The 25,391-nt window shown below is 38.3% G+C and overlaps 1 protein-coding gene across 1 annotated transcript in view; it reads right to left on the bottom strand.

Annotated features, from left to right (window-relative positions):
• The window catches only part of CNTNAP5 (contactin associated protein family member 5), a 1,031,770-nt gene that overhangs the window by 171,223 nt on the left and 835,156 nt on the right, over positions 1–25,391 (bottom strand). The window contains exons 15-17 of the mRNA XM_070769229.1: positions 13,883–14,010; positions 13,547–13,717; positions 2,099–2,317 (exon numbers count right to left, since the gene is read on the bottom strand). Of these exons, the coding sequence (XP_070625330.1) occupies positions 2,099–2,317; positions 13,547–13,717; positions 13,883–14,010 (518 nt within the window). The remainder of the gene's footprint in view (positions 1–2,098; positions 2,318–13,546; positions 13,718–13,882; positions 14,011–25,391) is intronic.

The raw sequence follows: 25,391 nt of genomic DNA, 5'->3' as shown, positions 1-25,391 counted from the left end.
TTCAAACCAACAGACTAAATGACCTCCAATGGCATTTTTTCTTCTTCAAGTATATTAAGCCAAATTCAATAAAGCATAGTAACATCTGAGATGGAACTTATTAGAAAGAAACATAACAGAAACAGGTGCTCTTGCAGTAGCTGACCTTGGCAGCAGCTTGAGCAAGGTGTCTCCTCCAGACCCATAGACAAGCTTTTATTCACTGCATTTGTGATCAATTTAACAGAAATGTCTAGAGATTAAAACCTGCAAGAAACACAGCTGCCTCTTTTCACTTTCAACTTGCACAAAGTTTGTCACATTTTCAAGCTGTATGATAATTTCATAACTACATGAAATTTGCATGAAGGGATTGAAAAATTCCATCTTTATACACACCTTTCAACCAGAAAGATTCATCAATATAGCCTGAAGATAAATTAAACTTTGGCATGGAATATAATTTATGAAAATTGCAAAGTACTTGAATTGATTATACCAAAAAAGACATTAAATCTTGATGACTAGCAAACTTATTCAGAGCAATAAAATGTTATGTTTAAATAGAATTAAGACATCAATATAAATTAAAAATATACATTTTAATAGTAAATCATATCGCTTATGTAGGTTAATTAAGTGAATGCCTTTTCATCATCATTCATAAAAATGCTCTTAATCACTTATGTCTTAGCTTCTGCTGAATATGTAAAACATGATAGATGAAGAAAGAAATATGATTACTGTTGGAAAGACAGATTACATATTCTGTTACTTCTTTTCTTTTAGTTGGTGTGTTCTTAGTGACAACTTTACTCAGAGTTAAAAGTTGCACAGACCCGGATTTCAAGAAAGCAATTAAGATACATCCATTGATAGTTGATGACATTTCATTACTAGCAGTAAAGCTATATAGTGTGAGCTGATAAAATAAATACATAAGGAAAAAAACTTAAACCTGGGTATACTGGCAAATTTTGGAACTTATTGGTACTACTGTTCTAAGCATCTGAATTTCAAGTTTCAGATAAGAGCAGTGTCTTGGCTTTGATAATAATACAATATACCTAACATTTACAGCTCTGTTTTGTACTTTAAACCTATATATGCCCTGCTCAACCTAATTTCAAAGAATCCCTCCTAAATTATAGCAATAATGTGAACCTTTCTTTTCCTATATGGACTAATGTGGTGAAATTCTCTCTATTTCTGTCTCTCTCTGTCTCCCACAACACACACACACACACACACACACACACAACACACACACACACACACACACAGTGAGCACTTGAAAAAGATGTTTTATTGCATAAGTCATCTTTCAATTCCCACCATCCAACAAGGAACCTGATTTGTTTTTGGTACTCACTTAATATTTATGGAAAGAATGAATGAAAGGCTCAGTGAAAGATGTTTGAGCCCCCCAGGCCCTATTGCCAGCAATGGCAGTCAGCTCAGATGAGCAACTTATTTAAAGGCTGATTCTGAGTCTCAAGGAGGGAATGATCAGTGGGGAGATGTATGCTTGGGGACCAGGCTATTTTTCTGTGCAAGTATCAGGCAGCCACCTAAGGGATGTGATTTCTGGGAGTATTAAAGAAGTTCTTAGCTTAAAAACCTCTAGTTCCCTCCCCTGCCATATTGTTGATTCCCCAAATCCCTTGAAGATGCTATAACATATATCATTACATGGTTATCAAAAATCATCAGGAGTTAGGTGTCACTAAGAAAGGTGAATTGTAGCCCACTGACAGAGTCAACATCTAAAAAGGTTTAAATAGCTTGCACTCCTTTTTCTGAGAGTATATTTTGATTACAAGGATGAAAAATAATAGGAGTCCCTAGACATCTAAAGGTACAATATGAACAAGGAGAAAAGATACAAAAAGAGTCTGAGACCCCTGCAAACTTTGCTAAGCAATGGCAATCTTTCATTCTTGAAGCTAATGAATCTAGAAAGGAAGAATTTGTAAAATTACATCTGTAATTTTAAATGCTTTATGAAATACTGTAATCATTTCTAGGACTAAAATAAAATAGTAATACTCCTTGGGCCCAATTCCACTGTGGTCATGTAGGGTTTTTAGCACAAAGGGCACCTTAAGATGTCCCCTACCTACAAACAGCTGGCTGTTGAGCTGTAACCGGAAATGGCCCTCTTCTGAGGTCTCCCTGGTCATCCTCGGGAGGTTGTCCACTTGGAGCGAGGTCTCCTTGAGGTTCCTCTCTGCCCGGACGTAATGCCATTGGTTGTCATTCAGAGAAGAAGGAGACTGGACTATGAGCTCTATGGGGCCATTCCCAACATCAATGGCAAAAGTGATCTCAGAAGGAGCTGAAACCAAAAATGGAAACAAGTAGAAAGATGAAGGGAGTTGTCAGTGCATTTAGGACACAAGCATATTCTGAGCGAATGGTAAAACGATTATAAATGCTAGGTAGGGAGGACTTCGGTTGAAATACCTGCAGTATTGAAATTTCCATTGATAATAATAACTACCAACTACTAAATCCCAAGCTCCATCTTTTTCCCTCATTTGTTCTCATTGTGAAAATTCAGGAAATAGAATAGGGACCAGGGCCACTGATGCCAATCTGATAAAATACACCAGTGCCAAGGTGCTAGATTTTGCAGATCTGTTCTGACTTCACTTGTGTGCTTATAGATAGCTATAGATCCTGGGTTAGCTAAGACGACACCCTCCTACAGAGAGAAGAGCACACTCTGGAAAGTCCACTGCTTTGCTTATTCATTATGTGTATTATAGTAATGCATTTCATATATTTATAACATTATTATATGTATTATATATTATTATTCTGTAATGTATTATTTTTTCAATACATATGATACAAGCATTCATGCTATCCCTGAATTTTTTTTCAAAATGAGGCTCAGAAATTTTAAGTGCCTTATCTGCATCACTGGAATTGGCAGTATCTAAGTCAAATACCACTCTCCCTCCCCCTCAACTCCCCACACAGGGATTTTTTTTCATGACTCTTTCTACCCTTCTAAAATAATCTTCTTATTGTATTGGACAAGAAGAAGCTGTTGGGTATAATGCACCTATGATGATGATGATGATGATGATGATGATGATGATAGGAAGATAATGGTGGTCATGATGGTGGCAGAGGTGGTGGTAATGATGGTGATGATAATGGTGAGGATAGTGGTTATGGTCATATTGGTAAGGATGGTGGTGGTGATGACGACAGTGGTGGTACTGATGTTTGAAAGGATAGTGTTGGTCATACTGGTGAGGATGGTGGTGAGGAGAGTGGTTATGGTCATATTGGTAAGGATGGTGGTGGTGATGACGACAGTGGTGGTAATGATGTTTGAAAGGATAGTGTTGGTCATACTGGTGAGGATGGTGGTGGTGGTAGTGGTTTTGGTGGTAGTGACGATGTTACTATCATCCCTGAAAAACAAAAAGAAGTAGCAGCAGCACAGTACATACAGTGAACTCTGCTGAGCACTTTTCTAAGCACTGACCATAGATGCTCTCATTTTAATCCTCAGAACAACTCTATGAAAAAAAGTATCATTTTTAACTTCCATTTTATGGGCAAAAAAATGAAAGTAGAAATAATTTGTTCAAAGATTCCTCAGTAATTAGAATCTTCATCATTTTTCTTTAATTTAGTATATCTTCTTATATTTTCCATTATTATGTAAGACATCTACATCTGAAGGATGTGGAGAAGAAAATAATAAATTGAATTTGAGGAGAAGACAGTCCCCTTTCAGGAACAGGAACCTTCATATTCCAGACCTTCCTTTCTTCTCAGAACCTTTTGATGGTCCCCCCTTTTTTACTCCCAAAATAGGATATGTGTATTTCTTTGACAAGATCATCAACTAACAGATCTGAATTTTCAGCAATACCAAAGGTCAAACATCACCCTGAATCATACCATCCTCAACCTTTAAATTTTAATAGAAAGCAGACCTTGATAAAGAATATTTCAATATGAGGATTTCAAATTTGAGAGAATTTGATTTTCCCTCCTGGTGAATGTGAACCATGACCCCAAAGAGAGGCAATAAGAAAAAAGGTTTAAAAATGAGATTTGAGGGCTTCCCTAGTGGTCTTGTGGTTAAGAAATTGCCTGCCAATGCAGGGGACAGGAGTTTGATTACTTCTCTGGGAAGATCCCACATGCCATGGAACAACTAAACCCGTGCAACACGACTATTGAGCCAGTGCTCTAGAGCCTGTGAGCCACAACTACTGAAGCCCATGCTCCACCACAAGAGAGGCTACCACGATAAGAAGTACACTCCACACAATGAAGACCCAGCAAGCCAAAATATAGACAAATGAATAAATATTTTTTTAATGGGATTTGAGACACAGACTCTGGAGCCATCATAACCTAAGGCAAGTTTTCAAGCTTGTTAGCTCTTAGTCTTCTCCTTTGTAAAATGAGAACATTATCACTTAGTCTTCTCCTTTGTAAAATGAGAATAAAATATTAACTAGTTGTCAGGTTGTTTATAAATTCATCCTGACAAAGTTGCTAGAACTGTGCCTGACATGTAGGATGAACTCAACAATAATAGTTATTATTACCAACATGATTTATCAACCTAGATCAATTGTCTTTGCCTCATAAGTCTATGCATTAAAGGAAACAGAATTGAAGGGAGCAAATCTGATTCAACAATGAAAAGATTAAATAAGAACAAAGTTGTCCCACTGAGCCATTTCCTGTTTCTTATCAGGCCACCAGTGCCACCTTGAAGCTCTGCTCATCCAGAGACCAAATAAACAATTACTGAGAGGGTGAAGATAAATGCATTTCTCTTTAAAAACACAGGTGAGGACTGGTGAGACTGATGGGGAGGGCTGCTAAAGATTTCGCTAAAAGCCTTTCTGCAAAGCTGATCTTGTGGATATTAAGTTCCACACAGACAGCACATCTTTGTGGAGGGCTGGCTGCACAGCTCTGTCTGCTCTCCACCCCCTGCCATCCTTAACTCCATGTTATGTTTCCAGACTGTGCTTATCTCTACTTCAACATTTATCCCTTTGTTGTATAATGATCTGTTTATGGTCTGTCTCTCAGTTAGTCTGAAAACTCTAGATGAATACCTCATTTATTGGAAAACCAGAACCTAGGACTGGGCCTTGTATACAGGAAGCTCTCATCAAACTAAAATTTCATTCATTAAAATGTTACATTGCACATACTACATCCAACTTTGCGATTTTCTTATTCTTTTAATTTTACATCAAGATATTAAGTCCTTAAAAAACATCTAATATTATTATTATTTAACTTTATTCAAGTCACTACTCAAGACTAACTATGCTTAACTCATTCTTAGAACTAGGGAAGGATCAGTGAAATGTAATAATAATAGCCAACATTTACTGAGTGCTTACCATGATCCAGGCACTCTGCTAAGCAGTTTTCATTAATCAACTCATTACAATCCTATGAGAAAGGAGGGAACTGATCCACAGATAGCTGATAAATTACTCCAACCCAGAGTCGGCAGAGTTGGTATTTAAATCCCGGTGATGTGTCTCTGGAGCTCACTTTTTAACCCACTTGTCCTGTGACAAATCGTTCATCCTCAAAACCTATGCAAGCCCTACCTGGGCAGTCAACTCTGGATATAAATCAGTATAATATAGGTTCTTCAAAAAAACTGAATGAAATTAAAAAGTGAATACATGGTGATACATCCAACATTGGCTAGTGACTTGGTGGACTGGACACTTGAGACCAACATGAACTAGCTCTTATTTTCTGGGGGGATAGACATAGCCCAGTGGCCCAAGATGGGAAAGCTGGTGGCCCTGTGGTAGCATTACCTTTATCATTAATTTACCTTCCTGCCTTTCCTTTTCCCAACAGTCTGACAAATATCCTCCCTCATTATTTATACCGTATGGTTCAAGACAAAGTTAAGGAGTTACTTGAGTCTTTGGGTGGGTTTTTACCAAATCAAGCTTGTGCTAAGCAGAGACAAATGAAACAAAATGAGCTCATGGTGTACATTAGAGAAGACTGGCAAAGAAGGGGCATGTCAAGTGGAGGAAAGTACCATAAGCATGAGCAATTGAATACGCAGTACTCCTAAGCAATTAGAAAAACTATCTAAAGCTTCTATACAAAGCCCTTGCTTCCTTGAACTGTGACACCAACTCTGTGTCCTTAAAGTCAGGCATGTGAGACATATCAGGAACCATAATGGAATAAAGAAGAGGCAAGATCTTACTGTAGTCTATCAACCTCTCTGACCTCTCATGTATTCACCTGTAAAATGACAGCCATAAATGAAATGAAATATTGCTAAAATTTTTTGGAGGCATGGACTCTCTGAGAATCTGATGACAAACATACCTCCAGAAAAAAGAAAAAAGCACATACAACTTTGCATTCAGTTGTAAAGACTTGCTGAATGTCCTATGCTTCAAAACAAGAAGGAAATTAATGCTATTTTTTCGATTTCTAACATTCTTGGTCTTTGAGGTAGTTTTGCAAAGCAGAATAAGGACTTGTTCAAATGAACAGAGAATTGAATCCTGGATTCTGAATCTTACTGGGTGACTCTGGGTGTGTTATTTACCAGCTCAAGATTTATGTCCTCATCTGCATTTTGGACTATGAGTCAAACATAATATTATACATAGGATAATTTGAAAGCATAATTAAATAATGAATATAAAGCACTTAGTACTATGGCAGAAAGTGAATAAGAACTAACGAGACTCTTGATGAAAGAGAAGAGTGAAAAAGTTGCCTTAAAGCTCAAATATTCAGAAAACTAAGATCATGGCACGAGTCCCATCACATCATGGCAAATAGATGAGGAAGCAGTGGAAACAGTGGCTGACTTTATTTTTGGGGGCTCTAAAATCACTGCAGATGGTGATTGCAGCCATGAAATTAAAAGATGCTTACTCCTTGGAAGGAAAGGTATGACCAACCTAGACAGCATATTAAAAAGCAGAGACATTACTTTGCCAAAAAGGTACTTCTAGTCAAGACTATGGTTTTTCCAGTGGTCATGTATGGATGTGAAAGCTGAACTATAAAGAAAGCTGAGCGCTGAAGAATTGATGCTTTGGAACCATGGTTTTGGAGAAGACTGTTGAGAGTCCCTTGGACTGCAAGGAGATCCAATCAGTCCATCCTAAAGGAGATCAGTCCTGGGAGTTCATTGGAAGGAATGATGTTGAAGCTGAAATTTCAATACTTCGGCCACCTGATGCGAAGAGCTGACTCATTTGAAAAGACCCTGATCCTGGGAAAGATTGAGAGCAGGAACAGAAGGGGATGACAGAGGATGAGATGGTTGGATGGTATCACCGACTCAATGGACATGGGTTTGGGTGGACTCTGGGAGTTGGTGATGGACAGGGAGGCCTGGCGTGCTGCAGTTCACAGGGTCGCAAAGAGTCAGACATGACTCAGTGACTGAACTGAACTGAACTGAACTATGTTTAATCAAAGTAAATACTTAGCCATTTAGTATAAAAGTACTTAGTATTAGTATTAACATTTACTGTTCTCTAAGGCTCTCAGATAGGCTTGATAAAGGACAGAAATGGTATGGACCTAACAGAAGCAGAAGATATTAAGAAGAGGTGGCAAGAATACACAGAAGACCTGTACAAAAAAGATCTTCATGACCAAGATAATTACCATGGTGTGATCACTCACCTAGAGCCAGACATCCTGGAATGTGAAGTCAAGTGGGCCTTAGAAAGCATCACAGTAGCTTTGTTTGTAGTGATGCTTTCTAAGGCCCACTTGACTTCACATTCCAGGATGTCTGGCTCTAGATGAGTGACCACACCATCGTGATTATCTTGGTCATGAAGATCTTTTTTGTACAGTTCTGTGTATTCTTGCCACCTCTTCTTAATATCTTCTGCTTCTGTTAGGTCCATACCATTTCTGTTCTTTATTGAGCCTGAGATGGAATTCCAGTTGAGCTATTTCAAATCCTGAAAGATGATGCTGTAAAAGTGCTGCACTCAATACGCCAGCAAATTTGAACACTCAGCAGTGGCCACAGGACTGGAAAAGGTCAGTTTTCATTCCAATCCCAAAGAAAGGCAATGCCAAAGAATGCTCAAACTACCACACAATTGCACTCATCTCACATACTAGTAAAGTAATGCTCAAAATTCTCCAAGCCAGGCTTCAGCAATGTGTGAACTGTGAACTTTCAGATGTTCAAGCTGGTTTTAGAAAAGGCAGAGGAACCAGAGACCAAATTGCCAACATCCACTGGATCATGGAAAAAGCAAGAAAGCTCCAGAAAAACATCTACTTCTGCTTCATTGACTATGCCAAAGACTTTGACTCCATCATTCACAATAAACTGTGGAAATTTCTGAAAGAGATGGGAATACCAGACCACCTGACCTGCCTCTTGAGAAACCTATATGCAGGTCAGGAAGCAACATTTAGAACTGGACATGGAACAACAGACTGGTTCCAAATAGGAAAAGGAGTAGGTCAAGGCTGTATACTGTCACCCTGCTTATTTAACTTATATGCAGAGTGCATCATGAGAAACGCTGGGCTGGATAAAGCACAAGCTGGAATCAAGATTTCCAGGAGAAATATCAATAATCTCAGATATGCAGATGACAACACTGTTATGGCAGAAAGTGAAGAGGAACTAAAAAGCCTCCTGATGAAAGTGAAAGAGGAGAGTGAAAAAGTTGGCTTAAAGCTCAACACTCAGAAAATGAAGATCATGGCATCTGGGCCCATCACTTCATGGGAAATAGATGGGGAAACAGTGTCAGACTTTATTTTTTGGGGCTCCAATATCACTGCAGATGGTGATTGCAGCCATGAAATTAAAAGACGCTTACTCCTTGGAAGAAAAGTTATGACCAACCTAGATAGCATATTCAAAAGCAGAGACATTACTTTGCCAACAAAGGTCCGTCTAGTCAAGGCTATGGTTTTTCCAGTGGTCATGTATGGATGTGAGAGTTGTACTGTGAAGAAGGCTGAGTGCCAAAGAACTGATGCTTTTGAACTGTGGTGTTGGAGAAGACTCTTGAGAGTTGCAAGGAGATCCAACCAGTCCATTCTGAAGGAGATCGGCCCTGGGATTTCTTTGGAAAGAATGATGCTGAAGCTGAAACTCCAGTACTTTGGCCACCTCATGCGAAGAGTTGACTCACTGGAGAAGACTCTGATGCTGGGATGGATTGGGGGGCAGGAGGAGAACAGGAGCACAGAGGATGAGATGGGTGGATGGCATCATCGACTTGATGAACATGAGTTTGAGTGAACTCTGGGATTTGGTGATGGACAAGGAGACCTGCCATGCTGAGATTCATGGGGTCGCAAAGAGTCAGACACGACTGAGCAACTGAATTGAACATTTGTTTACTGCTGAATCTAACCAGAAATAAAGTATCCCACCAATTCTGTACTTAGTCACATGCCCTGTTACCAGTGGATTCCCATTCTTGCGTTTACCAGTTCAGAGTGAATTTTTTTTTTTTAATTATAGTCAAATGTGTCTGATTGGCATATGGGTGTCACCAATTCCATCTTGCACAAATAAGCAATGAAGAGATGAAGAACTTCTTCACAATTTATAGTTCAAGAAACAGAAATTAGAATCCACACTGTATTATCAACAATAGTCTCTTTTCATGATGCCAAACTGTTCTCAACAGCCATTTTCTTCTGCTCCCCTCATGTACCCCAAAATATCTATTTTTACCCACACAGCAATTGTGAGCTAATTGTCAAAATAGCTATTATTTTTGTCACATTTGAAACAAATCCATTAAGACTTGAGGACATAAAGTATCTTGTGTTTCATAGAGTATAGACTAATCTCAAGGTTACAAAATAAAAATGAAAGATCTTTAGTTGGAAGTGACCCAGAAGGTAATAGATTGAGAATTTTATGCAAACTTGTTATTCAATGTTCAACAATTTGGACACATCAATTTTGAAAACTTCTGTTCAGATAGTTACATAGTAACATTCCTTTGGGAGGAGAGAAATCTACTCTGAGAAATCTACTACGAAGGCTATTTTCTTTCTAAGAAGTTGACATGTAGAAGAATCTCTGGGATGAAAATTCCATCTATCTAAAAAATATAGTGGAGATTTCCCTGCTGGTCCAGTGTCTAAGACTCTCTGCTCCCAATGCACGGGGCTGAGTTAGATCCTTTGTCAGGGGACTAAGATCCCTCCTGCTGCAACTAAGAGTTTGAAGGTCTCAGCAAACGATCCCCCATGTTGCCATAAAGATCCCACATGTGGAAACTGAGACCTGGTACAGCCAAAGAAACAAATAAATGAGAAAGGCTTCTTATTTGAGGAAGGATTCTCAAAGCACAAGAAGATCATAGCCTAGCAGAAGGAGGACGTTTTTAAAAAAAAAAAAGGACATAAAATGAATGAAGCTGTTAGTAAGAAATGAAAGATCCACCACCCCTTCCCCTATGCTTGTTTGTTTTTCGTTTTAAATTTATTTATGTATTTATTTATCTTGGCTAAGTCAGGTTTCATTGCTGTGCACAGGCTTTCTTTAGTTGTAGCGAGCAGTTGGGGCTACTTTCTAGTTGCAGTAGGCAGGCTTCTCATTGTGGTAGCTTCTCTTGTTGCAGAGCACAGGATCTAGGGCACATGGGCTTCAGAAGTTGCAGCTCTCAATTCTAGAGCACAGGCTCAGTAGTTGTGGTACACAGAATTAGCTGGCCCACTGCATATGGAATCTTCTTGGACCAGATATTGAACCCATTTGCCCTGTATTGGCAGGCAGGTTCTTAACCACTGGACCACCTAGTAAGTCCTGTTTTTCCTTTCAAATAATAATCATAAAACAAGATATTTTGAAAAATATGAGGCTTTGTACTTTGAAAAAGTTTACATAGATCTTAGTTTGAAAAACACATGTTCTCTGATCTGGTGAAATGTGTACACCAAACAATGACATCACTGGATTTTAAATTTCAATCAGATTTAGTATCATTTGCATTAAAATAGTTTTATACAATATAATAGTAAAACAAAAAGCATAAGAAAGAATCATGTAAAAGACAAAATATAGTACCAGAAAGTACAAACAAATCGGACATTGAAATGTAATTAATACTAAATCATAGCTCATTACCTTGTGATAATATGCCATTTGCTGCTGCTTTAATGAATTGAAAGGCCTTAGGGCTTGATTTTTATTGAATTTACATTGAGATTATTATATCCATATTATTAAATGTTTGGCACTCAACTCCACATATTTAGAACTTGCCCAAGGTAGATATGAGGGATCTTATTTCTCACTAAAGCCACAAGAGCTTCCTCCCATTAACAGCCTAAATCACTGGAGTAAAAGAAGGTTAAAACTATCAATTAGAGAGATCTTTTTTTTGTACTGTGCTGTAACTGCAGAAGAAACACTTAACTGTGTCATGCTTTGCAGGAGACTTATACAGAGACTTCAGCTATCTTTTCCAGCCAGCACTTTTGTATCTTTCTCTGGAGTGCTCAAATTTCTAAGTTTCTGTTGCTAAGACATTACTTAAGCTTCCAAGGGTATTTCATATAGTCATATTACTACTGTAATACAGTCAATTGCATCAATCAAACCAAAAAAAATATCCATTTGGATCCAGGTAAATGATATGCCTAATGAAAAGCACACATCTCCCTAGTCATGACTTTAATAAGGGCAAGATGGAGCAGTCCAATTTGTGTATGAGAAAAAGGGGCAGAAGAATTCTTCACTGAAGGCAGAGAATCAGGAAACTAGCAAGAGCAACTAAAAGATGGGTTTTCTATTATTGCCATACACCAATAATTCTAAATAACGCCAGCAATAAAACGTTCCTCTGCCAAGAAAAAAATTTGTAACAAATGCTGATGTTGATATTACTTTTTAATAATGTATATGTAAGGTTCAAATAGTACATTGTCTACCACTTAATACATATTATATTCAAGAGGAAAGTTAATAGAGAGAACTCCTGACTTATTATTGGCTCCTGAACATGCAGACTAAAATATGTGTTTGTTTTTAAGAATAAGAACTCAAGTTTTGATTTTCTGTTTTTACAGTTGCTGTACTATCACTGTTTAACTTAGTTCTACTGTTGAAATAGGTGAACGTATAGTACCACAGGGACTGTGAACACAAATTGCACCTGAAGAGAGCTTGTATTAATCTTTCAGTCATGTCTGACTCTTTGCAACCCCATAGACTGTAGTCCACCAGGCTCCTATGTTCATGGAATTCTCCAGGCAAGAATACTGGAATGGGTTGTCATTCCCTTCTCCAGGGGCTCTTCTCAACCCCGGGGTTGAACCTGGGTCTCCTGCATTGCAGGTGGATTCCTTACAGTCTAAGCCACCAGGGAAGTCCAAGAGAGCTTAAGTAATTCCAAGTCCTTAGGAAATATGTAAGGCTTTACCAAATGGAATAGTAACCCATGATAAATTTTCTAATACAAGTATTTTAGTGAATATTTTTTTTAATTTTGGAGATATTTGAAATTGCTAGCATTGGTGGTGAAAAAATAGAAAGCATTGCAGCTTCTGAAATTTATTGTAAAATGTAATTTTTATGAATGTCTATCAAATTTAGCCTTATGTTTAAAATCAATCTTTCCTAAAATGTATATATCTATTGCTTAATGTGCAACATATTTTAAGTTTAAAATTAATAAAAAGTACCCTTTGATCAGTATGAGAGATGAATGGATAAATCTCATTATGCTCCCTTTTGAACATGAACATGCAAAGAAAATCAATTTTGATGACATCACTCACAAAATCGCACAAACCAAGCCTAAGAAACAGAAATTTTAATGTTACTACTATTCATGTGACAGATCAATATGTAGGTATTTTCCCTTTTATATAAAAAAATTAATTAAGGTGATTAAAATTATTGTATTGTCTTTTTTCTACTGGAATTTTTTATTGGCGTGATTACATACAAAGTTTCATTAATAAAACATTTCTCCATCTGCAGTTCTATTACCTTTCATTTAACTTCATGATTATTTCTGAATATACTTTGTTTATAGGAAATGGAATGTTAAATAATTATCCACATCCTGACATAAGATTCACTAGATACACCCCTGTTCATGGTGAAGTGGTAGAGAAACAATGATTGTGTAGGCACAGACTCCTGATGATGGGAAATAGGAAGCACCTTGCAGAGCAAAAGTATAGCAACAAAGTTGACCCTAAGTATAAACAGAATGCAGAATACTAGTGTTCTCATCATTCCATAGAGATTGTAGTGGTGTGAAAACTTTAAAAAAATGTAATAAATGCCCATGGATCAGATAAAGAACACTGCAAATAAATATCTATGGGAATTTAGGGGATGCACTAGTTTGAAGAGAGGATGACTCTTTAAATACTGCTAGGTAATAATAAAAACTATAAGAAGAAACTAGAAATTACCATTGCTAATTTCACAGATACCCAGGGAGATTAACTTGATGGTTGAAATATATACTAGTTGCTTGTGGAAAAGATAAGATTAAAACTTCTGTTGATCAGTTACATTAGATTCATAAATGAGAAAACTTACAGCTTATTTCCAGTCGGATGAAGTCTTTAATGCCAAGGTTTTCTAGGAAAACTCCAGATAAAGCCGTGGTTTTAAAAAAGAAGGAAATATCAGCACTGAATTCCGCATGGAAGGTAGGAAAGTGGAGGTAAGAGGCTTCTGTATAAAATGATACCGCATTCCAAAAGTGTCCTGCAAATGAAAAAGAAATTCTTAAGCATGGAATGGGTTATAGGAAAGCACTGGGCATGTGGATAACTTCAGGACTAGGGGACACTGCAGGGGAAAAGGATAAGGGAATAAAACATCTTGAGTTTATGTAAGGAGAGAGAAAGCTTCTTTCAATTTAGTACTCACGGTCGCCATAGCAACGCAAGGGACCAATTCTCCAAGCAGCTTCTGAGTTTGTTCTGTCCGTATCAGTGATAACTATCTGAGTGACAGGCAAGTGGTCTTTGAAGGAAAGAAAGCCAGTATCATTTGTCCTGCAAAACATGAATTTAAGAAAAAAAGAGGAGAAAAATGTGGATAATCTAGGAATTCTTTACCAAGCCTCCTCTTTTCAAAAGTAATTTAGGTAGTTGCAACAGGGTGAGGGCAGAGCGGAGACTAACAGAAGGCCTTTCATCTATGTGTGAAAGTCTGGGATGCCAATTACAAAATCCGTGGCCAGTTTCCAAAACAAGTAGATTTTCATCTTCCTTAAGTCTTTGCAGAAAAGTAGATAGCTTACAGAGCTTGTTGCTGCTTTTTGTAGCTTGAGAGCACCCCACCTGCCCAACGCAGCACTGAAAGAACATGAAACATTGCCTCTCTTACTATGAAGAGATCAGCTATCTCAGTAACAAATTTGAAATAGGCATCACAAAGCCCCTTGAAATCACTCCAAGGACTTGTTTCAGCCACCTGCCAACAGGTTTTAATCAGCTTAGGATGTTTCTTATCACCTTTTAACTCTAGGTAGTTTGTTGCTTTTCATTTTTCTCTTCTGCGTTTTAAAGATTTTGTTAGTTAATGACTCTGGCTTTGTCTCTGTTAATTATGCAACTAGGAAACTGATTAGTCAGCCTTTGACAAGAAAATTAAAAATGAATGGGGTTAAGCTATACACGCCCTCCCCCTCTCCTTTTTTTTTTTTTTTTTTTTGAGTTGTGTCTTTGAATGAATGGCAAGGACATACCGTTTAACTGATAGTTTAAAAAAAAAAAAAAAGTAGGTAAGAAACTGGCATTGAATGAATATGCAGCTATTTAGAGCCAGAAATATACTGCTGCTGCTGCTAAGTCGCTTCAGTCGTGTCTGACTCTGTGCAACCCAATAGAGGGCAGCCCACCAGGCTCCCCTGTTCCTGGGATTCTCCAGGCAAGAACACTGGAGTGGGTTGCCATTTCCTTCTCCACTGCATGAAAGTGAAAAGTGAAAGTGAAGTCGCTCAGTTGCGTTAGACTCTTAGCGACCCCATGGACTTCAGCCTACCAGGCTCCTCCGTCCATGGGATTTTCCAGGTAAGAGTACTGGAGTAGGGTGCTATTGCCTTCTCCAGAAATATACTAGGGGATCTATAATACCCTTGTGCAATGGGTACCATTATTTCCATCACAAATGAGGAAACTAAGGCCCAGAGATATGGGATAACTTGCCTATGGTCACATGGCAGAAGGGGCAGAGGTCTAGTTACTTAGTATATAGCTCAACCTTAAATTTAACAAGTATACATCATTAATGTTAATATGAAATGAATTGAATCTTATAAGGCAGTTTGAAAATTACACATGGATGGGCTGAACTCCCCACCCACCTAGACTCAGGTAAGCACAAGCTGGATCATCTTGTCTGTACCTAAGAACTGGGAGGCAGAACACCATGGCACAATGATCAAGGAAAAGTATATGATGCAATAGTTTTTTTATAAGAGCACGAAGGAGCAAATTAATAGCGGTCTTCTCTCTGTAGTTACAAATAATTCAACACAGCTGTCAAAACATTCAAAATCAATGTTGTATTTCATCACCATTCACATATTATTTACAGCTCTGAGTCTTGAGACAAAGAAAATAATGTGTCTAATTATGAATTGGGGAAGTATGGCAAGGACCACGTAGTGTGATGTAGTGCTTTAAGGATAAAGCTTTAAAAGCACGTGGATTTGTTCTGAAATCCCAGATCCCCAGTTTCTAACTATGCTACTTTGGGCAAATCATTTTATTTCTAAGATTCTACAGTATCTTCAGTTGAAAAATGGAAGTAATGTCTATATCACAAAAGAATAGCAAGAATTAAATGAGATGTTATAGTCACTTAGCATGGTACCTGATCTGTGGTAAATGCTCAAAAATAGCAGCGTTAACACTCATTTGAGTTCTCATCCTCGTCCTCAAATCACTTTGCAGCCTGAGGCAAGTCTATTCATCTTTTCATACACCTAGTTACAAGTCTGTCTTGGAGGTCTCCATACTACACAGAACATTGTAGAAAATTAAATGTTAAGATTAGGCATCCAATTCCTGAGATTTGTAGAAAAATGCACTAATTCACTTTGGTTATAAAAAAATCAAATATTTACCTGTATATATACCATTATGGACTTCCCTGGTGGCTCAGACAGCCACCTGCCTACAGTGCATGAGACCCGGGTTCGATCCCTGGGTGGGGAAGATCCTCTGGAGAAGGAAATGGCAACCCACTCCAGTACTTTTGCGTGAAAAATCCCATGGATGGAAGAGCATGGTAGGCTACAGTCCATGGAGTCACAAAGAGTCAGACACAACTGAGCGACTTCACTTTCTTCATATACTGTTATAGTCATATATATATATTATATTATATAATATATAATATAATGATATATAATAATGATATAATATTGATATATTAATAATTTATAAGTTAATTATATTAATATATTATTATATAATATATATAATACATTAACATATCTAATATATATAACATAATCTAATATATATAGTCTAATCACACAAAATGTAAAGAAATGAACTATCTGTTTTCCATAATTTGAGTACCATATTCAGAAGCTAATCAGAGGATATGGAATAAGGTTTTTGTGTTTATTTGAAAGCACATCTATGAACGTTAGACAGACAATATAAAATTTGAATCTTCATGTTCCAATATTTTTTCTAGGAGACATTGCAAAGCAAATTTCAAGTAACCAAAGTAGAATAAAGACCAAACCCATATAGTCTCCTGAAGAAACTTAAATTTAAACTCTATAGGATCTTATTTCTCCACGTTTTTTTTGTTTGTTTGTTTGTTTGTTTGTTTGTTTGTTTCATTCTCAAGGTGGAAATGGTAGATTCTGGAGTCTGTCAATCAATGTCAACCTCGGCTTCCCTCATTCGCTATGGCATGTTTTCTACATCAATTTGATGTCCTTCTATCAAAGTGTTGGAATACACAAAATCACTCTAAGAATAAAAAGCTCTTTCAAATAACAGAAAGAAAGAACTTCATAAACTCAAATGACTACAGGGGCAAAAAAAAAACAATAAAAATGAGTGAAGTCACCTTTATGTTATAAGTGGAACCTGACACACAGCTTCAGTATCACATGGGAAAAAGAGGGAGAAAGAGGAAGACTGGGATAAAGATGGTGTTCTGTCTTCAGGAGGCAGTTATGACCATTTCTAACAGGTAATTATGCTCTTCACAAATGTAAGACCAGTGGGCCAGACTGGAATAACAATATAAAACTACTCAATTTTTAAACCTTAAAAATGGATTTAAAATTCTTAAAAAAAAAATAAGTGTGGTAGTAACCAACACTCCACTGGCCAATAAGACAGGTGAGGGGTGTCTTGCAAGCCCCTTAGGCATCAGAGGACTTTTCAAATTTATTCATGCACTTAGGGTCGCACTGAGAATAAAACTGGATTTAATTCAATGTGTGAATGACAAGACTGATTAAAACACTTCAAAGAATTAATGGGTAGAATATTTGGGGAGATGGCATAAAAATGATACAAATTATGGTGTACCTATTAATAGACAGGAAGTATGCAGCTGCAGAGTTGATGTTCTACACACGAAGTTGTTTTTCTTTGGCTTTTGAAAAGAGCTTGTCTTCTCAAGGTCAAACACTTTACAGACTTTGTCTTTCTTTGGAACAACATACAAGACTCTTCCTAAAGGGTGCTTATGTACTTTTTAGGTACAGAAATGATTTTGTTGTAGTGGGAAGACATTGCAATTAGGCTAGAGGGCACAGGTTAAATCCATGTGCCTCAGCACACTATTTGTATGATGTCATGAGGTCACTGGGGGACTCAATTTCCTAATCTCTTCAGTTCAGTCACTTATTTGTGTCCGATGCTTTGTGACCCCAGCACACCAGGCTTCCCTGTCCATCACCAACTCCCAGAGCTTACACAAACTCATGTCTGTTGAGTTGGTGTTGTCATCCAACCATCTCATCCTCTGTTGTCCCCTTCTCCTCCTGCCTTTAATCTTTCCTAGCATCAGGGTCTTTCAAATGACTCAGTTCTTCACATCAGATGGCCAAAGTATTTGAATTTCAGCTTCAGCATCAGTCCTTCTAATGAATATTCAGGACTGATTTCCTTTAGAATGGACTGGTTGGATCTTCTTGCTAACCCTAATCTCTTAAATGGGGATAATAATACTAATTTGATATTGTTGTAAAAAGTCAAAGTAGATAATGTATATAAAAGTTAGCAAGTCAACTATTGCATAATAGGGATTCAATAAATAGCTATAGAAATTCCCAGTCACATTTGAAATAAAAATGTTGGCAGGGAGTTTGGGGGAGAATGGATACATATATATGTAGGGCTGAGTCCCTTTGCTGTACACTGGAAACTATTGCAACATTGTTTATTAATCAGCTAAACCCCAATACAAAAGAAAAAAAGAAAAAAAATTTAAATACAAAGAATTTTAAAGGGGAGATAAGAAAAGGAGCCCCACAGCTGGCATGACTGAGCAGGCCAGTCAGAGTCCCAGCTATGGAAGCTCAAAGGGCACAAAGAATATACTAGAGACACATTCTATATGTCTATACAATTTCCAGGTAATTTGGTATGTCATGGTAATTTCCAGGGCAGGAATAGACATACAGAGGTAGAGAATGGACATATGGGCTCAGGGAGGGGAAGGGGAAGATAAGATGAATTGGGAGATTACAGTTAACATATTTACACTACCACACTGTTGTTCTTCAGTCACCAAATCATGTCTGACTCTTTGTGACCACATGGACTGCATCCCTGTCCTTCACCATCTCCCAAAGTTTGCCCAATTCATGTCCACTGAATTGGTGATGCCATCTAACCATATCCTCTGTCATCCCCTTCTCCTCCTGCCCTCAATCTTTCCCAGCATCAGGGTCTTTTCTAGTGAGTCAACTCTTCAAATCAGGTGGCCAAAGTATTGGAGCTTCAGCTTCAGCTTCAGCATCAATCCTTCCAATGAGTATTCAGGGTTGATTTCCTTTAAGATCCACTGGTTTGATCTCCTAGTTGTCCAAGGGACTTGCAAGAGTCTTCTTCGTCACCACAGTTCAAAAGCATCAATTCTTCAGCATAGGTCCAGTTCTCATCTCTGTACTTGACTACTGGAAAGACTATAGCCTCAACTATATAGCCCTTTGTTGACAAAGTGATGTCTTTGCTTTTTAATGCACTGTCTAGGTTTGTAATAGCTTTCTTGCCAAGAAGCAGTTGTCTTCTAAATTCATGGCTGCAGTCACCATCCACAGTAATTTTAGAGCCCAGTTAGAGGAAATGTGTCATTGATTCTACTTTTCCCCCTTCTATTTGCCATGGAGTTATGGGCCTGGATGCCATGATCTTAGTTTTTTTAATACTGAGTTTTAAGCCAGCTTTTTCACTCTCTTCTCTCACCCTCATCAAGAGCCTCTCTAGTTCCTCTTTGCTTTCTATAATTACAGTGGTATCATCTGCGTCTGTGTAAAGTGAATAGCTAGCATAAAGCTGCTGTGTAGCTCAGGGAGCTCAGCTCAGTGCTCTGTAATGACCTGGAGGAGTGGGATGGGGGACGGAGAGAGGTCCTAGAGGGAGGAGATATATGTATACATATGGCTGATTTCCTGGTGGTTCAGACAGTAAAGAATCTGCCCACAATGTGGGAGACCAGGGTTCAACCCCTACCTAGGTCAAGAAGATTCCCTGGAGAAGGGAATGGCTACCCACTCCAGGATTCTTGCCTGGAGAATTCCATGGAGCCAGGAGCCTGGCAGACTACAGTCCATGGGGTGACAGAGTCAGACACTTCTGAGCAACTAACACTTTCATTTTCACCATCTCCTCCAGGCAATGTGAGGAGCAGGGGAGGGGTATGTGGATATCTACATGACTGATTTACTTCACTGTACAGCAGAAACTAGTAAAACACTGAAAAGCAATTATATTTTATTAAAAACTATAAAAATAATTCAAACAAAGACATGCATGTGTTCTAATGATAAAACATGAACATTAAGAAAAAGACTCAAATTTTCTCAAGAGCAAACTTATGGCAGAGAATTAGCCAAAATAGTCTCTTTTTTAGTTTTACTAACTGAATCTGAAGAATTTACCAAAATCAGGACTGCAGAGCAGAGGTCACTGATTTCTTAATGTGTCATTAAAGTGTAGCAAAACTTATATGCTGCCATTTTTCCATCAGCCAGTTTTTGGGTAACTGCTGCAATTATTTTATAATATCACTTGGGTGACTGAGCTGATTAAATGAGGATTTTTTTCCTTTTTATATTCTTCTCTCAGTCACTCAAATGTAACCAATAACATTATTCATAAAGTAGATAAACCTAGAAAATTATGCAAAGAACTCAAGACCTCAGGTCCCTCAGAAGCTCTTGTTTGAAACTGAATGGACTGATCTCAAGAGACTCTGCACACCTTTCTGTTCAATGGGTTACATAATACTGTCCATTTGCTGTGGATGTGAAGGAAGAAAGGCTGTTTGATGCCCACAAACAACCCAACAACTCTAAATACCATATTGATATTTGCCAGAAATTATAACTTAACTTTGGTTAAGACAGTTATTTCCTTCTTGTCTTCCTTATTAAGACTTCCAGATAAACACAAACAACCTAAGGGATCAGATGACAAGAAGCTCCAGGGTCACTTGATTGACAAAAAAGCTCCAGGGTCACTTGGTTGAAAATGTGAAAACATTGACTGTGGTCACTGTAGTCTACCCCAGAGGATAATATCCCTTCACTTATGCCCCTTCTCCACTGATCAGGCCATATCTATCTGGAGTCTTTATTTCAGTTCCTAGTATTTCTTTTTTGAGGGAGGGTGTATAGAGTTGCTTTACAATATTGTGTTAGTTTCTGCTGTAAAACAAAGTGAATCAATCACACATATACCTATATCCCCTCCCTCTTGGACCTCCCACTCCCTCCCGCATCCTACCTATCTAAGTCATCACAGAGCTGAGTTCCCTGTGCTATACAGCAGGTTCCCACTATCTACTTATTTTACACACTGTAGTGTATATATGTCAGTTTCAATCTCCCAATTCATCCCACCCCTCTGCCCCGCTTTGTCTATGTATCTGTTCTCTATGTCTGCATCTCTATTCCTGCCCTGTAATATTCATCTATACCATTTTTCCAGATTCCACATATATGCATTTAATATGCATTATTTGTTTTTCTTATGCCCATGCTTCTTACATGAAGGGCAAAACAAAACAGTGTTGGCATATATTTAATATTTTTGGAAACTGTATTTTTTTCTATAAATATTTTTTTAAACTTGAAGGCACAGGGCTCCTCTCACGTAGATGTGAAAAAACAAAATCAGGTCTCGGTATATGAATACAGTCAAAGTTTACCCAATGCTACTTCATTAGTAAGAAATGCAAATGGCCCTACAGAACTTATGAGTATAAAATGGAATTTTAAAAGTATTAGCAAGGATTAAGGTTTTTGTAGTCATCATTGATTAACCTGTTCCTGATAGCACAGGAAAGGAAAGAAGATTCGGTAGTGCCATAAAATCTCTTCACAAAATGTCTGCATACTTTTTCTCCTCTCTCACCCTTCTCTCACCCTAACCAAAATTAGCCTTTTCTCCTTCCACGCCCATGAAATGTCACTGAATTGCTCTTTTCCACAGAATATGGCAGCGTCCGACTTATTCCACATGTTGCAGCACTTTAGTGTTGCCTTCTTTCCTATTTCACACACACATGCTCACACGCACATGCACACACTCACATGCATTTTGTCATGAATACATACTCATTCAGCTGTCTACAAAACATCTTTTTACATGTCAATAGTTATCTCTAACTCATTTGCCCAAACCTCCTCCACTGGTCACCTTCCCAGGGATCGGCCACCCTACTTGTTACTCTGTGAAAGACTTGGCCCTGGGCTCCCCAGCTGCTGAGGCGGAATACCTGTGGGGCTTCATTTCTCCTCTTTTCCTCAGTTTCTCCCTCATTGTTGATCAACAATGTCCATCAAGCTCCCTTTCTTTACACCGCTATTCACTGCCTTATCCTCATCCTCCTGGCTTCATCCTCTGAGGCTCAGAGTCTGCCTGGGCCCAGGTGAGAGTTACCTGACCTGCTTTGGCTGCTCCTCCCTCAGCCCTGCCCCCTCTCACACTTCTCCACATGCTCAGAAACATACACATACATGTGGACAAGATGTGCTTCATTGCTTCAAACCTTGTAAAGAAATTTCTATCTCTTACAGGAAGGGTCCAAATTTCAAAATATTTAACATATTAGAGTAGACAAAAATTGCTATTTAAAGCCACCCTTGTCTTTTATAGGAGGAGTTCTTCCTAAAGGGAAAAGGCCCATAAGATAGAGGCCCTGTGTGGGTGTGGGGCTGCTATTCTTAGACCCTACTGCTGGCTCTGGGATTGTGCTGAGCATCTCACATTGCAGGACCTGAGACAGGAGCCACCTCTTGCCTTTCCCTCGCCAGGTGAGCACACAAATAAGAGTTTTACATCTGATATCATTCCACCCTCACAACAGTCCTACGACGGTGTTATAACATTGCCTGCTTGTAAGCAGAGGAAACTAAGGAAAGAGGTGACCTCTCAGGGGATGGTGTTGACAAGTGGAGAAGCTAGTGTGTGCTGACTCGCTTCAGTCATCCCAGACTCTTTGCAATCCCATGAACCATAATCCACTGGGCTCCCCTGTCTGTGGGATTTTTCAGGCAAGAATATTGAAATGGGTTGCCATGCCCTTCTCCAGGGGTCTTCTCGACCCAGGGATCAAACCCACATCTCATGCATCTCCTGCATTACTGGTGGGTTCTTTACCTGATGAGCCATGGGAGAAGCCCAGGAGAAGCTAGGGTAGAAACCAAAGCTTCTGCTGTAACCAGCGTGCTTTCCTATCCTCCAGGCCTTGTGTGCTGCTTACAAAGAGTGGCTGTCTCATGAGTGGAAGCTGTGCTTCCCTTGTTTATTTAATATCTCCAGAGAGAGCCAGAATAACCTAGTCTGAGTCCTTGAGCTGTCCTCCTGGCTCTCAGGCTGACTCTCCCATTCTTTTCACACAGGCTTTCTCCACACAAGATACACTTCAGTTGATTAGGTTTCAGTTTTATAATTTGCAATCATTTTCCAGCCCTGTATTCTCTGAGATTACACATAGGTCACCTTGACAGGAATTCTGGGAGCCCACAGACTCTTTGGTGACACGTTTAGCAAGCAATCTTCTGGTTTATCTCTAGCTCACAGACCTAGCCCCAACCATGACAGCATGAGTTTTACCAGTGAACTTTCAGAGGGCAGCCCAATTCTGGGGAGAGAGGTCTTCAGTGTTTTTTCCTTATTTTACATAGAGTATGATGGATGAATGATATATTTGATTACTCTGATACACTAGTTCATTTTCTTATTTTATTGCATATAGGTATGTACAGTTTTTGTAGAAGTTAATTAAAGTAGTTAACTAATGATAACCTACTATACAGCACAGGGAACTCTACTCAATGCTCTGTAGTGACCAAAATGGGAAGGAAATCCAAAATAGAGGGGATATATATTTGTGTGTTCATTCATCTTGCTGTAGAAACTAACACAACATTGTAAAATAGAAAAAACTATACTCCAATGAAAATTAAAAACAAACCAAAAGAAGTTAGTCTAAATTCTATAAATTGATATTGCCTCTTAGTTTAAGATGCTGTAAAAGTAATAAAATAATAATAAAACCAATGACTAACACATTTTTGAGAACTAAATATCTGGTAGATCTGCTAGATGAGCAAATTCATGCCAACTCAACCAGCACTCCCCAGAGATGGGCATTCTTTTCTTCTGTTTCTTTCCATTTTCTTAAATCAAATAAGAAGCTGAAACTCAGAGAGGCTAAATGATAGTAAGTGACAAATTCAGGATTTGATCATCCCATTACAAAATAAAATATGACATAGAGATAAATCACAGTTTAGATACAGAAAATGAGAGTGCAGCCAGAATAAGTAGCCATAGTTGTGTGTGTTCTGTGTATTTATTACATATATTACTTTGTAATATTTTCACTACAAATCTATAAGACAGGTTTACAAAAGAGAGAAAATTAATTCTTCCTTTTCTTTTTCTCCTCCTTACTCTCTCCTCTTTCTCCTCCTTCTACTCTTTGAAAAGAAGGCCAAGACACTGGGGTTTATTTGTAAATATCAGGAATGTCACTTGGCACACCAACAGGCACAGTAGAAATGACAAACACAGAAAAAAAAAATTAAAGGAGGGTCCAACATCATCAGGGTCCACACCTGGCAAAAGGTTCTAGAAATTTCTGAGTGAAAAGAGGTTGTAATAAATGTCTCCCTGTGTGGCTCTGTTTTTGTTTTTTTAACTTTTTATTTTGTATCGGAGTGTAGCCAATTAACAATGTTGTGATAATTCCATGTTGACAGCAAAGGGACTGGGCCATACATATACATGTATCCATTTTCCCCAAAACTCCCCTCTCATCCAGGCTGCCACATAACATTGAGCAGAGTTCCCTGTGCTATACAGTAGGTCCTTGTTGATTACCCATTTTAAATATAGCAGTGTGTACCTGTCCATTCCCAACTCCCAACTATTCCTTTTCCCCATCCTTCTCCCTGGCAATCAAAGTTGGGTCAATTGAAGGGTCTGTGTGGCTCTGTTTTGACGCTAATGAATCCTGCAGGTCTAGTGAGTTCTGTGGTAAAGCCATCTGCTCACCCCAGGGTCAGGGAGGCCAGCTCTGAACTGACACCTTTGTGGTCTGTATAAAGTCCAAAGTCCCTTCTGCAATTTGGCCACATCTATCAACGTAGAAAAGTGGATGATTTAACAATCTTACACTAGAAAGCTATGCAATGGAAATGTTAATAATTAAATTTTTTTTAAAAGTATGTCAAGACTTAGAAATGTTCATTGCAACACTTTTTCTAATAGTAAAATATCATTTACAAATAAAATGTTTATAATGCTATGACAAGCTATAAGCTATGGTACAACTATACCTTACAGCCATTAAAATGGACAGGATGCATTCATGCTTATGCTTATTTAAAGATGCTAAGTCAAAGCTCTCTGAGGCATATTTCATGTAGAAAGCAAGTTGAAGAATGATATGTTTTGTATTAAAACAATGAAAAATGAATAAACTTTAATATTATGACAAATACATAGGAAGATATTTTATGTAGATGTACCCTACATGTGGGCTTCCCTGGTGGCTCAGACCACAAAGAATCTGCCTGCAGGGCAGGAAACCAGGGTTTGATCCTTGGGTCAGGAAGATCCCCTGGGGAAGGGAATGGCTACCCGCTCCAGTACTCTTATCTGGAGAATTCCATGGACAGAAGAGCCTGGTGGGCTACAGTTCATGGGGTAGCAAA

The sequence above is a fragment of the Bos indicus genome, chromosome 2, assembly GCF_029378745.1.
Source record: "Bos indicus isolate NIAB-ARS_2022 breed Sahiwal x Tharparkar chromosome 2, NIAB-ARS_B.indTharparkar_mat_pri_1.0, whole genome shotgun sequence".
Taxonomy (NCBI): domain Eukaryota; kingdom Metazoa; phylum Chordata; class Mammalia; order Artiodactyla; family Bovidae; genus Bos; species Bos indicus.
The sequence above is the reverse complement of the archived record's forward strand: the minus strand, read 5'-3'. Positions and strand labels throughout refer to the sequence as shown.